Source organism: Pantherophis guttatus, chromosome 1 (assembly GCF_059756535.1).
Source record: "Pantherophis guttatus breed Tessera chromosome 1, ASM5975653v1, whole genome shotgun sequence".
Lineage (NCBI taxonomy): Eukaryota > Metazoa > Chordata > Lepidosauria > Squamata > Colubridae > Pantherophis > Pantherophis guttatus.
Window position 1 is genome coordinate 149,004,381 of NC_142063.1, and position 14,817 is coordinate 149,019,197.

The 14,817-nt window shown below is 39.4% G+C and overlaps 1 protein-coding gene across 2 annotated transcripts in view; it reads right to left on the reverse strand.

The window, feature by feature from the left end:
- FIGN (fidgetin, microtubule severing factor) overlaps positions 1–13,544 on the reverse strand; it is a 130,695-nt gene extending 117,151 nt beyond the window's left edge. Inside the window, exons 1-2 of one of the 2 annotated variants that reach the window (XM_034426468.3) lie at positions 12,328–13,544; positions 11,253–11,450 (exon numbers count right to left, since the gene is read on the reverse strand). In XM_034426468.3, the coding sequence (XP_034282359.1) occupies positions 11,253–11,277 (25 nt within the window). In that variant the 5' untranslated portion in view covers positions 11,278–11,450; positions 12,328–13,544. The remainder of the gene's footprint in view (positions 1–11,252; positions 11,451–12,327) is intronic. The other variant, XM_034426461.3, reaches the window with a different exon arrangement.
- Between the last annotated feature and the right edge of the window lie 1,273 nt (positions 13,545–14,817).

The following is a 14,817-nucleotide window of genomic DNA, read 5'->3' on the forward strand; positions in this document are numbered from 1 at the left end:
CTTCTGCATCACTAGTGTAGTATAAGAAGATATTTAAAAAAATGTTTTTGCTTAAATCAACGTTCCTACTATAAGCACTCTCCAGATCTGTGGTACTATAAACACCACTATCCATGCGCCACCTAAGGAACTGTAGTCTAACACATCCCGATGGGGGAATTCTGGTATAAACAGAAAAGAAAAAAAATCTTTTCAAGTTATTATTTATGATTCTCTCTTAAAGCCAAAGAAGTTCTACTTTCCATCAAGGAAGAAATGCCCCCAAACTAATGCCCTGCCAGATTTAGCAAAATGATTATTGCTTTAATAACAATCAAGAAATATTTGTACAACTGTAACACATTTTCTCTGTTTAAATGTTTGTAAAGATAATTAAAAAGTAAACTAGAAATTAGACTCGGTTCCCATATGGCTACCCTTATGTTAGCTTTGCCTTCCACAAATCTGACTTCTTAACATAGCATGATTACATGCATGTACTCATATGTATTATTCCAAATTGGGCAATGATTTTATTTTTCCTCATGGGATGCTGTGCATTTGAAACCATTATATATAATAAAAACATTGTTTTCATTTAAAACAAAAAACGGGGGAAAGCTTAACCATTTCACCTCATCTCATGTTTAACTATGCTGTTAACATGAGGTTATTATGTTATGTTTAGCATATGGTTAAAAATAATTGTTGTATTCCTTTCTCTAAGCTAATTCATTTTTCCCCAGTTGAATTTGTGCTGAGATGCACAGATTCAGCAAGACTTAATGTCAGGCCCATTTGAAAAAGGAAGTTTCAGAGAGCAAAGTAACATCATAAGAAGCAGCCCAATTGTCAGAGCTTACTCTGCTTTCTGAGATAAAGAGGAAAACACCTCTGCCTTAAATTTATCCAGGCTTAATTTTTCTTTTTCTCATCATGGAGCCAGAGTAGTAAAGGAGGAAAAAGTCATCTTCTGTAATATATCCTATTCAGCTAAGAGAGGCAACTCAGGCCCCACCCTATTTGAAATCTGGGCTGTTTTCTTTTCTTCCCAGTTCAGCTGCGCATCGCAAGGGACACATTTTATGCACGTTAAATCAGCAAAGAAAAAGACCGTCCAGCTTTTCCATCTGAGGCTGCAATTGTAGGAGTCCTGCTTTAAAATAAATCCCAATGAATTCCAGCAAATGTTACTAAGAAATAAAGATACATGGAGAGGGCATTAAGTGATACTGCAAAATGTGGGACTAACTCCCAGACAAGTGGAAATAAGGCAGTAGTTTAGCTCATAGCTTACAAAATACAGTAGTATAGTTGGGACACAACAACGCAATCACTCAGGTTTCTTATTTGTAAATTTAATAAGACAAATTAAGGAATCACCTTTTCAAGTGTTTAGAACAGCAGGGAAAATAATATGTGAATACTTGCACATGCATTTAATTTACCATTTAATTTACCATTAAATATTTGCAAACTACAAAGCATTTCTCTCAAAGAAGAAAATAATTCTACTGTTCCTGTTTGTACAGCCTACAAAATATCAGTGCAGGTTTTTTACTTCAATAGCATTTTTCTTTCTGCTGTTTATATGGTTATATTATTATTTCCGCTATTATTTAAAACGTTAAGATGCCAAATTTGCAAACAATTGGAAATTATCAGGCCCATGTTTATAAACTAGCAAAAAGACAGAAGCCAAATAATTGCTCTAGTCTGAGAAGCGCCTGCATTGCTGATTCAGAGGTTCTTCATTATTTAACTACTTTTTAAATTTATTCCATTTATATAGTAGATACTCTTGACAAAGCCAGCTCCCCTAATTTTATTTGAGGGGGGCAGGAGAGATGCAGAAGATAGGAAAAGTTGCATAACTGCAAACATATACCTACTGGTCTCTCCCTGGATTTCAACTTGCACTGATCTAAGCTTATGGAACCTCTTATTGCATCTCATAAATCAGAACCAAAATGTCCTCAGAATGATGGCTCTATTCACTGTGCATACTCCTTAAAAATAGGCAGAAATGGACAATGGGAACCCATGATGGTTTCAATTTATTGTAGGATTATATTGCTGAGCATGACAAAGGGATACACAGAAATAGACAAGCCTAAAGCTCACAGGAAAAAAATGAAGATACAAAGCATTTTCAAAGATAACCCAATCCTTCCCTTCTTCTGATTCACTGCACATTTAGCCTGGACCTGTCCAGACTAAAGTCCTTAAAATATCTGTGCAAATAGTGATTTAAGCAGTCCATTTCTTCCTTCCACAATAAAAGCATGAAGCAAGTATCAACACTGAAGCATTCACTCACTGACTGCAGCCTATACAACCCTTCTCCTATGAACAGAGGAGCATGCTGTCCACGCACGGAGCTGCTGCTAGTTGGGACAGCAAAGATATGGTGAGGGGGGGAAGTTACTGTACTCCAGCCTACTGCTCCATGTGAGTCAATGGAGTATGGACTAAGACTGTGGGGACTTCCATTGAAATCATCATTCAGCAACTTTAGGCCGCTCCCCATCTGGATTCTTTTGAAGAACAGCAGCATTTTAAAAGAAATGATAGTTTTAATAGCCATATTTTTATACCTAAAAGAGAAATAATGTCATATTTGGGGAGGGGGGAATAATATTTCAACAGGAGTGTATGCCATGAACAAATCAAAGGCAAAGGTAAAGGTCTAGAAAGAGTTCTAGAAATAAAACTGCATCTCACTATGTCTGTCACTGATGGAAAGCCATGAGCTACCAAACAGATTTCTTAGAACTAGAGAAGCCCAGAAAAACATTTGGGGGATGTGGAGAAATGAGAGCAAGTCCACTCATTCAATGTTGGAGGCAGCTGACTATCGTTCATTTTACTAGAATCCTTTCAAGAAAATTAGCTAAAGCCTTGCAAAACTCCCTTTCGCCATTGAAAATAGCCCAGCCTCTAGAAATGTTGCATTGCACAATATCTTTTAGTATAGTACATGTAGTAATACAAACTTGTCTCTAAGCCAAACTTGACCGACAAAGTCAGACTATGCTTTAAGGAAATGTGGCCAACACAAACAGCACACAGAAAAAGCCCCAGCCCATCGAAAACAGCTTCAGCTTAAAACAACATCACTGACAAGTACTTTCCTTTCTATGGCTTCCTTTTATACTTATGAGATAATGAGCCAGTTAAATCTAAGCCATATGACAGCAAAGGAATTCAGGAGAAGTGAAGAAATAGTAACAACAACAGCATCAACCACAAAAGAAGGGGTAGTTTACTTAGCATCATACCTTGCACATACCAGAACATAGCATATCATTATTAAGAATTCAAAATAACAGGGTTAAACAAAAGACTCCATGATGCTTCTTGTTATTTCATTTATCATTTAATTTCATTTATAAGCAACGTTATCCATTGCTTCAAATCTAGATTTCCTTCTCTATGTTCAGTTCACTTATTCCATGGTAATTCCTATAGTATGATAAATTACCACCTGGGCTAAAGCAAAGGGGTTATTAGGCAAGGCAGGTTTAAATCTTCACTAAATTCACTAAATCGTCATTCTTCTGAAGAAAATTATCCACAAACCCTTTGGTGGGAAAATACAAAATATTTCCAATGTAATGTCCATATTTATGCACTGCTTCGTTAAACACACCTCCTTTTATGACTAATTTCCTAATCCACAGATTTTCTAGCTGGCTTTTAACTAAACAACAGCATTGTGTCACTCAGTGTCTTTTTTCCCTATAACAGGAATATTATGTCCCCATACAGTTGCCCTGTTTTTCTCTGGCTCTGCTGTTGCATCTTTAAAATTGACTTGCTGGGGAAAGAAAGCAAGTTTCCAAGAAGTAGGAAACTTGTTTGAAAAATTAATCTGTAAAGATTTTCTTGCTGGATTTCTGTACCGTTCTTGCTGCTCAAATAACCGTCCTTCAAATACATGCTTACTCAGAAGATGCTCCTTCCTGAATTCAGTAAGATTTCTTGAGGTCTAATCAGACACAGGATAGCAACTTTTGTGACCTAAAGGTACAATCCATTATTACTCCACCAAAAACAATACGGCTTGCTGCTGAAAAAACCTAGGACAAAAAAAATATTGTATTTGTTTTGGACAGATATAATAATGCCTGCAGTGGAGTAGTGGAATATAAAAACCTTCCTTACATACACCCTCTCTCTGCTATTATGGGAAACTGATTTATATCTTTCAGCTACTTGCTAAGTATCTTACTTAGGCTGTTGCAGGTACATATGGTAGAAGTATATCCATCCATTAAGCCCAATGTCAAGGAAATTTTGTTTTTAAAGCTCTTTATATAGAATGAGACTCGCAAATGCCAACAAGAAGACATTTAAACTAGGATCATTTCTTCTCCCTTCTTAGAAACAATCCTGTAAGTACCTGAGTGCTCAAACACATGAAAGAACCAGGTTGCCTCTTTTGATATCTCTCGCCTCCATGGAGCCTTTCTTGTCGGAAGGCAGAAATTTCTTTTGAAAATAAATGGCATCCCTTCCAATGTGTTCAGATTATTTCCTGGGTGCCTGAGTTATCCCTCAAAAAGGTTGCTTGATATTTAATTCACTTCAACTATCACAATAATATTTTAGAGAGCAAACCTTATTTCTGCAGCACCAACTTTATGAGTTTCTCTGTAGCAAAAGGCAATTCCATTGGTGAGAACTGGGATGGGGAAAAGAGAAATGAAATAATGGCCAGAAAATAGGTACAGCACTACACTTTCTTCACATCAATAAGCATACGCGTGATTGCACGGTAGAGTACACAATAGGACTCATAGGTGTCAGTGTTGGTAGAAAAAAATAAGGTCTGCAGCAGTCTGTTTCTAGACCAATTTTTCCAAAAATGCAATCACTAAACTCAACAGCCTGTGCCCTCAAGTAAGCAAATTTTCAGATAGCTGCAGCCTTGTACCTGTACTTCCAGCTGGCCTTTAAAGATTCTTTGAAATTGCTCCAGAACAATTTCAAATTACAAAAGCAACTTGCAGAAATGTGAAATTCTGATTTGAATCATTACTGAATCATTTGTATCTTAAGTTTCATTAAAGCAAAGCAAAAAGATGCTTGGACAACCCGCATAGGCTCACACTTGTCATGAGCCCATACAGGTTGCAAGCTTGCACAAGGTTAGGTGTTTTAAAGATAATTAAATTATTTAGATTTAACCATATCGAGAAATGTAGGCTTCATCTTTAAAGTCTAAATTAAATACTTTTTAAAAATGTTCATCATGCACAAAAATACAGGAACAGGAAAAATGCTGCTTAATACTGTGTAATATTTAATAGAAAAATAACCCTAATCTAGCATCTTTGAAAACAATTTCAGCAAACATGCTACTACAAACAGTTAAACATAAACTGATCAAAGTATATAAGAAACTAAATTATATTGTTCAAACAAGCCATTGCTCAATCTGCAATTTGGACCGCGGATAGACAAACACAGATAGACTACTTCAGATAAATCACTGAAGGAAGCCATGTCATGTGCGCGTTTATGCACACAAACTCACTGAAGTAATAGACCATCCTAAGACCACACAAGAGATACTCTATGACCAATAAGTCATTTCTCTGCTGAGGGAAATGTATTGTGTCCTTTTGTAAGAACACTTTTACAATACTGGATTCACATTATATGAATCTCTCTACCATGGCATCTGAATGGGCTGCATTAGCTTCAGTAAAGCTACGCATATGACCTGATTATTTAATAAAAAGAATGATAAACAGCAGTGACTGATTATTTGAAAAGTCTTGTATTAAAAACTACTTTCCTCAAAAGATACAAAACACTATTCTTATTCCCGCATTTCAAAGTTTCCACTTGAAATACAATTTATCCACAAAAGAAAACATGCAACGTATGGCTGGAACCATGATTGATATTGCTGGAGCAAACTGTAACCCGAAATACCTTGTTGCCAAATGCCCTGCAAAAGCAGGTTGTTATGATGAGGCAGAGAAATTTGGCTCACATTATTACAAGAACAACTGTTATGCCGGTGCTGTTTTTGCAGTTGTGCTGTTGTATTTCCTACAAATATCTATTAATATTTTATTGGAGAAACCAAATTCAGTTGCTTTGGGGGAAGATTTTTTACTCTCCTTGATTAAATCAACAGGTATTTAGACTTTTACCATTGTACTCGAGAATCGTTCACTTCTTCTGCTAGACTGATAGCTCCAGGTTTTTAATTTAGTTTAAGCTTTGTGGTCATGAAAGATTACAATATTTCCTGCACGGAATAATATACCTATTACGCATTTGCCTCATGTAATAGTGTCAAGTTTTATCCTTTCTTTTCCTCCCTCTCTTTATTTGTGAAAAACAAATTAGGTGTTCGTTTATATTTAGTAGTAATATGAATGCACATAATTCAGTTTTTATGCAGAAATTGTGATCTGAGCATTGTCATCAGATACACATATTTACATACATCCACACACCTTTTAATGTATATAGCCTTATGATATATGGAAATCTATAAACTAGAATGGAGTTTATTTTGTATAAACTGTCTCTATCTTTAGGGCTTTTATTCTTTTTAATGATGCTAATCCAATATTTTTGGATTAAACTCCATTTAACTAAAATAAACTAATTTCTAGACTAGACAGATAGAACATTGCACTCTTAATTAAAAGCAGAGTTCTGTCTTCTTGGATCTAAAAAATCCAAGAAACTATATTCCCTGTAAGGTCTATTGCGAGAGAAACACCGAATTGCACTTCACCACAAAAAGAACATAAAACTTAACAATAGTAATTGTACAAAGTGTTTTACAGCTCAAAAAAAAAAAAAAGGAAAGAAAATATAGCATTAAAAAAGGAAAAACATCTCATATATTCAATAAGAAATTAAATTACACTGAATCCAGGCAGGCTTACATCCAGGGAAGATACCACTATCATGGCTAAAATGTTTGAATATCAGAGCATAATTATTAATTGGTAAGGGGAAAAAACATTTGATAGACCTCCTTTAGCCTTTTAAAAGGCTATTGGTCTTAATAACTACATGCAAATTACTATTTTGCTTTCTTTCAGAATAAAGGAAATATTAACTGAAGAGCAATCAATAGATTCAAAGTTACTCTGCTATCACTAACTTCCACTGATTTGTGCAGCTTCTGGTTCACAAAAGAAGAGGAAGGGGAAAAAGAAAGAGAAAGCTGGCTATTCCAAATTAAATGGTATTATTTGTTTCTATTGCTTTGCTCATTAATGATGGGGGATAGCTAGCAAATACGCTGGTGCCCCAATGAAATGGTTCATTGTGCCTATTGACAGCAAAAATGCTCCATTACTTCACAAAATGCCCAGATAACACATTTTCTCCCATTAAAATCATTATGAAATTCCAGTTAATTAAAAAAAAAAGCATGTCAATACATCTACCGCAATTTTGAAGATACTTAAACACAAAGAAAATGTTGTCTTTTGTTTGTTTTCAGGTCTTGTTGTTTTGTAATAAGGATGCATTTTAATTGCATTATTAATTGAAGGCAAAGCAACGTATTTATCTGATCTAGTAACACTAGATTAGACAAGTGGATTAAAAACAACTTGCAAGAGAGTTTCCTACATACAGCTATCATGCTGGTTTTGTATCATTAAAATGGCTCCTAAACAAGCAGATTAGCTGATTAATTGATGATTAAGACTGCAGGAAGATCAGTCATTACATGGAGAAACTCCTTGCACGCACACACAGAGCTAACTAATTGACAGCTACACATGATTTGGAACAACCAGCCTCCGAAACCATTATTGTAAAAGTAGATATAAATACTTGCCGCAGCCTTCCTATTTCCCCCCACCCCTCAATCCCACACACACCCCTTCCCCAACATGTTTTAGACGCAAGCGTTAACTGCTTCTTTTAAGTTCAAGTTGGGCTGTCTAGAATCTGCATGGTTACACGTGTGTGCGTGCGAGAGGGTGGAAGAAGATACTTCCAAGCAGTAGGACTACATATAAAAGTCAGCATCTGAGCATAAAGATAACATTGCTGCTTCTTCATGAAGTTCATAGAATATATACCCTGTCATAAATTGAGCTTCCATACCAAATGTCTGCTGTTTGAAAGAACTTGGAGAAAAGTTCCTTGGTTGTATTGATCTGATGACTGAGGGTTCACAGCTACCGTTTTTTATGTCCTGCTAAGTCTACCTGAACAGTCCTGAAGCCATTGCTTATTATCCAGAGGTAAACACCAATTTGTCTGCTGTAAAACTGATACAAATCCCACTCTTATTCCAATAGAACTCTATTGTCATATAATCGCTTTGGTGGAGGGTGGAGAAGGGGGAGGAGTGATGACTGTCCACATAAGATTACACAGCAGTCACTTTTTGTCATGAAAGATCATACAATAAATATTCCTACCGCACTGCCTATAAAGCAGACATAATTCACTAATAAATATCAATATTGAGAGTTCCTATTAGGGTTTGTACAACTCAGCAATGGAGACTACAACAATCCTTATTCCGCAGTTACCAAAAAAAAGGGGGTAAAAGAAAGGTCTCCAGAATAAATCTATTTCAAGGAACTTTTCAAGAGATTTTTTTTTGTCTTGCAAAGAAAACCAACAACTTTTCTGGAAGTTCCCTTCCCATATAGTTTTGAAAATAATGTTATGTCCAGAGTTAAAACAATAACAAAGGGATTCCTGATCTGAATAACCTGTAATGAAGCTTCCTACCTATAGTAAGAATTCCCTTGTGCATTTATCAATGAGATACTATACAAAGGGGTCTTTAACAGGCTGTCTGATTTGGTACAAAGCAGTGACAACATTTCCTGGCAAGCTCAACTGACTAGAGAAGATTTATCAGAAGTCAGAAATCTTCTATCTAAACCTTGCCATCCACACCTGGAAAGCACCTTAAAGATGATTACTGATGTTATTAAAAACAATAGAAAAAAATTGGGGCCATTAACAAATTAAAACAACAGATGCAATAAATTTTTACTCTAAAAATATAACGGGGAATAGTAGATGCATCTTTATCTTAAGAAGCTAAATATCACAACTGTAAGAAGAGGATGTGCTAGTTATTTTTTTAAGGGGGAAAAATCCATTTTGCTACAGCTTTCCCTGCACTTGGATACATTTTTTTTAAGCCAAGAAAGGGGGAACATTTCCCCCTTTCTTGGGGTAGCTTTCCCAACTTTTTCCTCCCACAATATATTGTGACAAGTGGCTGTTTGATAGATGTTCTCCTTGATAAACGACTTGTTCAAAAGAGACACAGTAGCTTTCATTTCCTGACCAGAACACACTTTTAATTTGCACCAGCAGAATTGCTGGAGTGTGACTGGCTCTCGATTCTGGATGTTTTGCCTCTGACAGGCCCCCACCCTCCACGAAACAAAAATAAGCATGGGGCACATCTGCAGACAATGATCACCACCACACATTTGGTTGAGTCGTTATAATCGAGATACAGAAGAGATTACATTTGTTAGCTCTCGTGGACTCTCTTCTCCTCCACCCCACCCCCGGCCCCCAGGACGGGTGCAATTTCTCAACCACTCTGCAAGTTAAGCTATTCTACTAGGAAACTGAGAAGCAGAGATGTGGCTGGGGTGAAAAGCATGCACGTGGAGGAGGGGGGGTAGAAGGAAGTACACATGTGCCGTACAATATATACAAAACTGGGGAGGCCAGGCATGATTACTACCTATTACTACTGTTAGAATCATCTTCCTCATCCTCCTTCTCCAAGGAACTGCATTTAAACAGTGGCAACGATTCACCCCATCCAATTTCAGCTCTCAGCATACTATCCAATTCCCGATTTAAAATTTATAAATGTAATACCCTCATCACAAGCAGCAGGTCCAATCTGCTGTGAATATATATTACAGCTTTAACATCACAGAGGGAAATCTCCCATCTGGCAATCACATTCTCTCCAACAGCTCTAGGAAAAGGGGGGGGTGTATATGAGAGAGAGAGAGAGAGAAAGCTGTGTGTTTCTGCTCTCCCCTCTCTCACTCCCCTCCCATTTAAAATGAGTCAGGGTTGATTATTTGCATCTAAAATAAACCCTGCTGTATTGATCATCTCAAAGTCAACAAGTTCCAAATGATAGATAGATAGATAGATAGATAGATAGATAGATAGATAGATAGATAGATAGATAGATACTTTCCATTGTGATAGCAGTTCTGTTTTACTCTGCTGGAAATATAGAGAAACCTTAATTATCCGCTTATGGGCACGGCCGACTGGGCAACTACTTCTGAACTGAATGCAGAGCTCAGGGTTGTGCCGTTATGAAAAATCAATGGCCAACTCTGTCCATGCTCCAGCCAACAGCCCGACCGATGCCCATGAGTTTCTACCCTAATCCTTATTTGTTTCTAATTTAAAAGCAGATACATTCTTGGCCTTTCCCCCTTGGCACAAATTCCCAAACTTATAAACAAAATACTAATCTGCTGATATGGTTTCCTGGGCTTCTACTAATGGCCTTGTATACATTGCATTGGGCAGGTATATTCCAATTCTGTTTCATCAGGCATGCCTATCATGACTCTTAAAAAAAAATACAGTATCTCTTCTTAGAATAATTGTTCAAGTCTCCTATAACATCTGATGGTTGTTCCATTTGCACAGCACAGCAATGACAAGCCGCCAGATGAAAAACAGGATAGAAAATATACAGGCCGTTATTAAACTGGAAGACTGAAGGAGGGGGGTGTTTGCAGGAAACAGAGGCATTTATTAGAACATCCCTAGAAAGGATTTTATTATCCTCATCTAAAACCCAGTGGAAAAAAATGGAAAAGGGGGAGACCTCAATTGAAAAAATAATAACTACACTTGAAAAATAAACAGGAAACCATAGCGGTATAGGAAGGCTTAGCTGTGTGCGTGGTCTCTCCTCCCTCCTCCTTTTACAGTGAGCAAGTTGACTAATTTACATCCTATTTGAGTGTACATGGTGCCCTGCTAGTAACATGCAACTTTAGCTTTATGACAGAACAAAAGTAACAGTCTGTTCAAAGCAGAAAATTAGAAATAAAATAAGGCAGTGGACACCCACATATCCACACACATCTTATTTATATACCTAAAGCTTTATCGTTAACCTTGTTACAGGGATCTTCAGCGACATGCAAAGTCCTCTGAAATGTTCATCATGCTCTTTTAAAAACAAAAGGAACACTGTCCGTAGTACAACAACAACAACAACAAAAGTAAATGAGATTCCCAAACAGACCTACCATAAACACTGGTGCTACTGATCATTTCTTGCTGGCAGCACAAAAAAGCTGAATTGGAATTTTTTTTTTTTCCTTTCCTCCTCTCCTTCTCACAAGCAGGAATTCCAAAGGTTGTTTTTCATGAATGCCACTTTTCCTCTCCGCTATCAAATGTCACTGCCTTGAAATGTGGGCCTTTTCGTCAGGTATTCATTTAACCTACATGCATATAATTAAGAGGGAAAGCAACATCAACAAAAAGGGAATCTCAGATCAGAGGAGAAGAAAGAAAAGGGGGGGGAGAGAGAGAGAGAGAGACAGAGAGAGAGCACATGACCAGCAATACAAGTCCATGTCAATTTCACTCACTCCCATTGAAACTAACAAGAGCTCCAGGGAAGGTAGTAATAGGATCAGTGGGTTGTATATAGCAGTAAATTATACATCTTCCTCTCAGTTCCAAGCCAACAATACGCCCACCGTGCCATGCCCCCCTCCCAATGATGAGGTGTTTAAATTTTTCTGCACCAGCTTCTCAGATACATTCACACGCACCCCTCACCCTTAACTTTCCCCCATCCTTATTTGCACGGATTTGCTTAAAAGTTAGTTCCTCCAAAATTGCATTTAAGCCGCCACACGTAACCGCTTCGCCTAGAACTTGAAAAATAAATAGAGGCGCCCCCCCCCACACACCCTTTAAGTGAAAGTGGCTTAATTAGGAGGGGAGCGCAATCAATCTCTCAATCCCCGAATTCTTACTCTCTCTCTCTCCGCACTATTGTTAGCAACGATCAGGGGAAAGCCCTACGCTGCGATTGTATCGCTTTACTTTCCACATCGCGCTTTAAAACAAGGAGAATTCTGAGGGGGGGGGGAGAGAGAGCAGACGAGAGAATAAACCCAGACTTGGCGATTTGCGATATATCTATATCTAAAAGCACACATTTTTTTATAATAAAAGCTCGGGGAATTTAGAGCGTCCGCGCGCCCGCTCGGGATACATTTAAAATTGTATAAAAAAAAAAAATTAAAGAGAACGGGCGGAGGAAAAGAAGAAGGGAGAGAAAGGGAAACGAGTCAGAGAAGAGCTTACCTGGAGGGTCGGGCACAATCGATTCTTACGGCGCGCTGATGAATTGGGGCTCGGGTTAAGCGAAGATGCCTCCGATTTGAAATCATTCCAAGTTTTTGAAGGGAAGACTGACTGCAGCCTCTGCCATGTTGGAATTTCAAACCCAAAACAGCTGCTTTGCAAAGAGCCACCATGCCAGCAGCTGAACGCCTGCGCAGAGCGCCGCCGAGCCAAATTCAAATCACTTTCACACTAAAGAGCCAAAGATCAGTTTGCAAAAAAAAAAAAAAAAAAAAGGAGGAGGAGGAGGAGGAGGAGGAGGGGGTTGGAGGAAGAAAAAAAAAAGACAGAGAGAGAGAGAGAGAGGAGAGAGAGAGAGGGACGCACCAGATTCAGGAGCAAAAGAGGCTCTCAATGGCCGCGCTGCCGCTGTTGCCTCCGCGCCGCCACCGCCGCCGCGCAAGGCCCCTGGCTGCACAGGTCAGGTTACATGGTAGGGGCTGTCGCTTGCAAGAAAACATGCAAACACCGCCTGGAGGTGGCCGGGAGGTCATGGTAGAGCAGCCAGGAAGCTCGCCCTCCCTTTCTGCGGCTCCAAGAGGGCAACCGGCAACTGAGGGAGTCGGGATCCCCGCTCCCAGCTTCGCCTCCGGCTCCTGCAGCGACAGAGAGACTTCGCGGAGCTCTGGCGGCTTCCCTGCCGCCGGGGTAGCTCCATATCCCCAGTCCCATCCCCCCCCCAACCCACCTCCCGCGCCAGAGAAGCACAAGCGACGGCGAGCCAAGCGAGCGCCTCTGGCTTCCCCTCCCCCCCCCCAAACCCCTTTGCGAGAAGCGGGAGCGGCAGCAGCGGCGCCTTCGCTCCAGCCCCTACCGCGTCTCGGAAGCACGGACGGCTCTGCACATCCCCAGCTCTCTCCTTGGGACTCACTTCGAGAGACTTTGGGAGGCCGGGAGGAGCCGTAGAACCGGGACGGCAAGGGGAGGGGAGCGAGAGCGCGAACTTGAGAGAGAGAGAGAGAGAGAGAGAGGCTCGCGGGCAGCCCAAGCCCGGGACTTGCCCGCCGGTGTGCGCGGGAGGAAAGTCACACGGTCTACACTCCTTCCACGGGGAGGACGGGGTGTGTGTGTGTGTGGGGGGGTGATGTCTTTCGAACACAGGTAAGGGAAGGTGTGGAGAAGGGAATGGCAAACCTGGACGTAGATTAGCGAGCGGTAGGGAGGACGAGGCGAAGTGTGAATAAACGCGTTCTAGTCGCTTGCTTTTCTCGGCTACGTTTCATTTGCGCGCGCCGTGTATATGTATATAAATATATATATATATATATTTCTCTCAGCCAGGTTTATATATATTCCTTGTCGCGCCGCTCGTTTTCTGGACACGGATTGACTTTTTAACGGCACCATCCTAAACGCATCCCCACCCCACCCCACTCCCTTTTATATCTAAAAAGAAAAAAGAAAGAAAGCCTATTTTCCCCCTCTAAACATAAAAAAAAAAAAAGTTGACCTCTTCCTTAGAACCAAGCCTTAAGGAATTCACCACGGCTTTATTTTTGGGCGAGCATGCCTACATCCCCCTCCACCCCTCATGAAACTCTGAGGGCCTCTCTTTTAAACGATCCTTTTTAAGAACTTGATACAGATTTCCTTGCAGGGGGAAAAAAAAAAGCCTCTGGTGGCATCTGAAGATTAGCATTAATTATGGCGTGCGCTTTCGAGGAATTTCATCTGATCCACCAATTATCCTAATTTACAGGTGTATATAGTTAATTGTTACTCTCCGCATTTCATTTCCCTTCCGATCTCACTATTTGCATTTCCCATCCCAAACCGTATATGTATAACTTGACCTGTAACTCGGGATAACATTTCAGGCATGTGAGGAATTCAGATACACAAAAGCTTATGCCACAATAAATCGTTTAGTCTTCCAGATATCTGTAAGATAGACCTCCCTGGCGAATGTCATAGATCTCCAGCACATGAAACCACTTGGAAGAACTCGGTATGTGAGAAGGTGAAGCCCAAACGCATTTACCAAATAGCAGGTCCCATTCTGTGTTTTAAGTGCCTCTTAGTAAATATATTGTGAGCGTATGGTGTGAGTCTGCCCTCAATAGGGTTGTTTAGAAGTAAATCCCTGTCGTTTTAGTAGAACTTGCATCTCCAGAAACATCCAAAGCTTTAGGCTGTATCTCAATGGTACCTATTGGTTGGTGCACATCACAAAAGCCACTGATTATTCTAATAATGTCTTATTGAATAAAACCACATTAACTAGGTACACACAATATGCTCATCCTTCATCTATGGTTTGCAAACACAATACTAAACAAATATTCAGATATAAACAATGTATGAACCTGACAATTTTTCCCTTAGTATAGATCACTATTCCTGTCTAAAATGGGATCTATCTTTGAGTCAAATAGTATTCTCTCATCTTGTATAAATAAGTATTAACCTACAGATTGAGTGATTGGATTAATCCAATCCAATCCAATAACA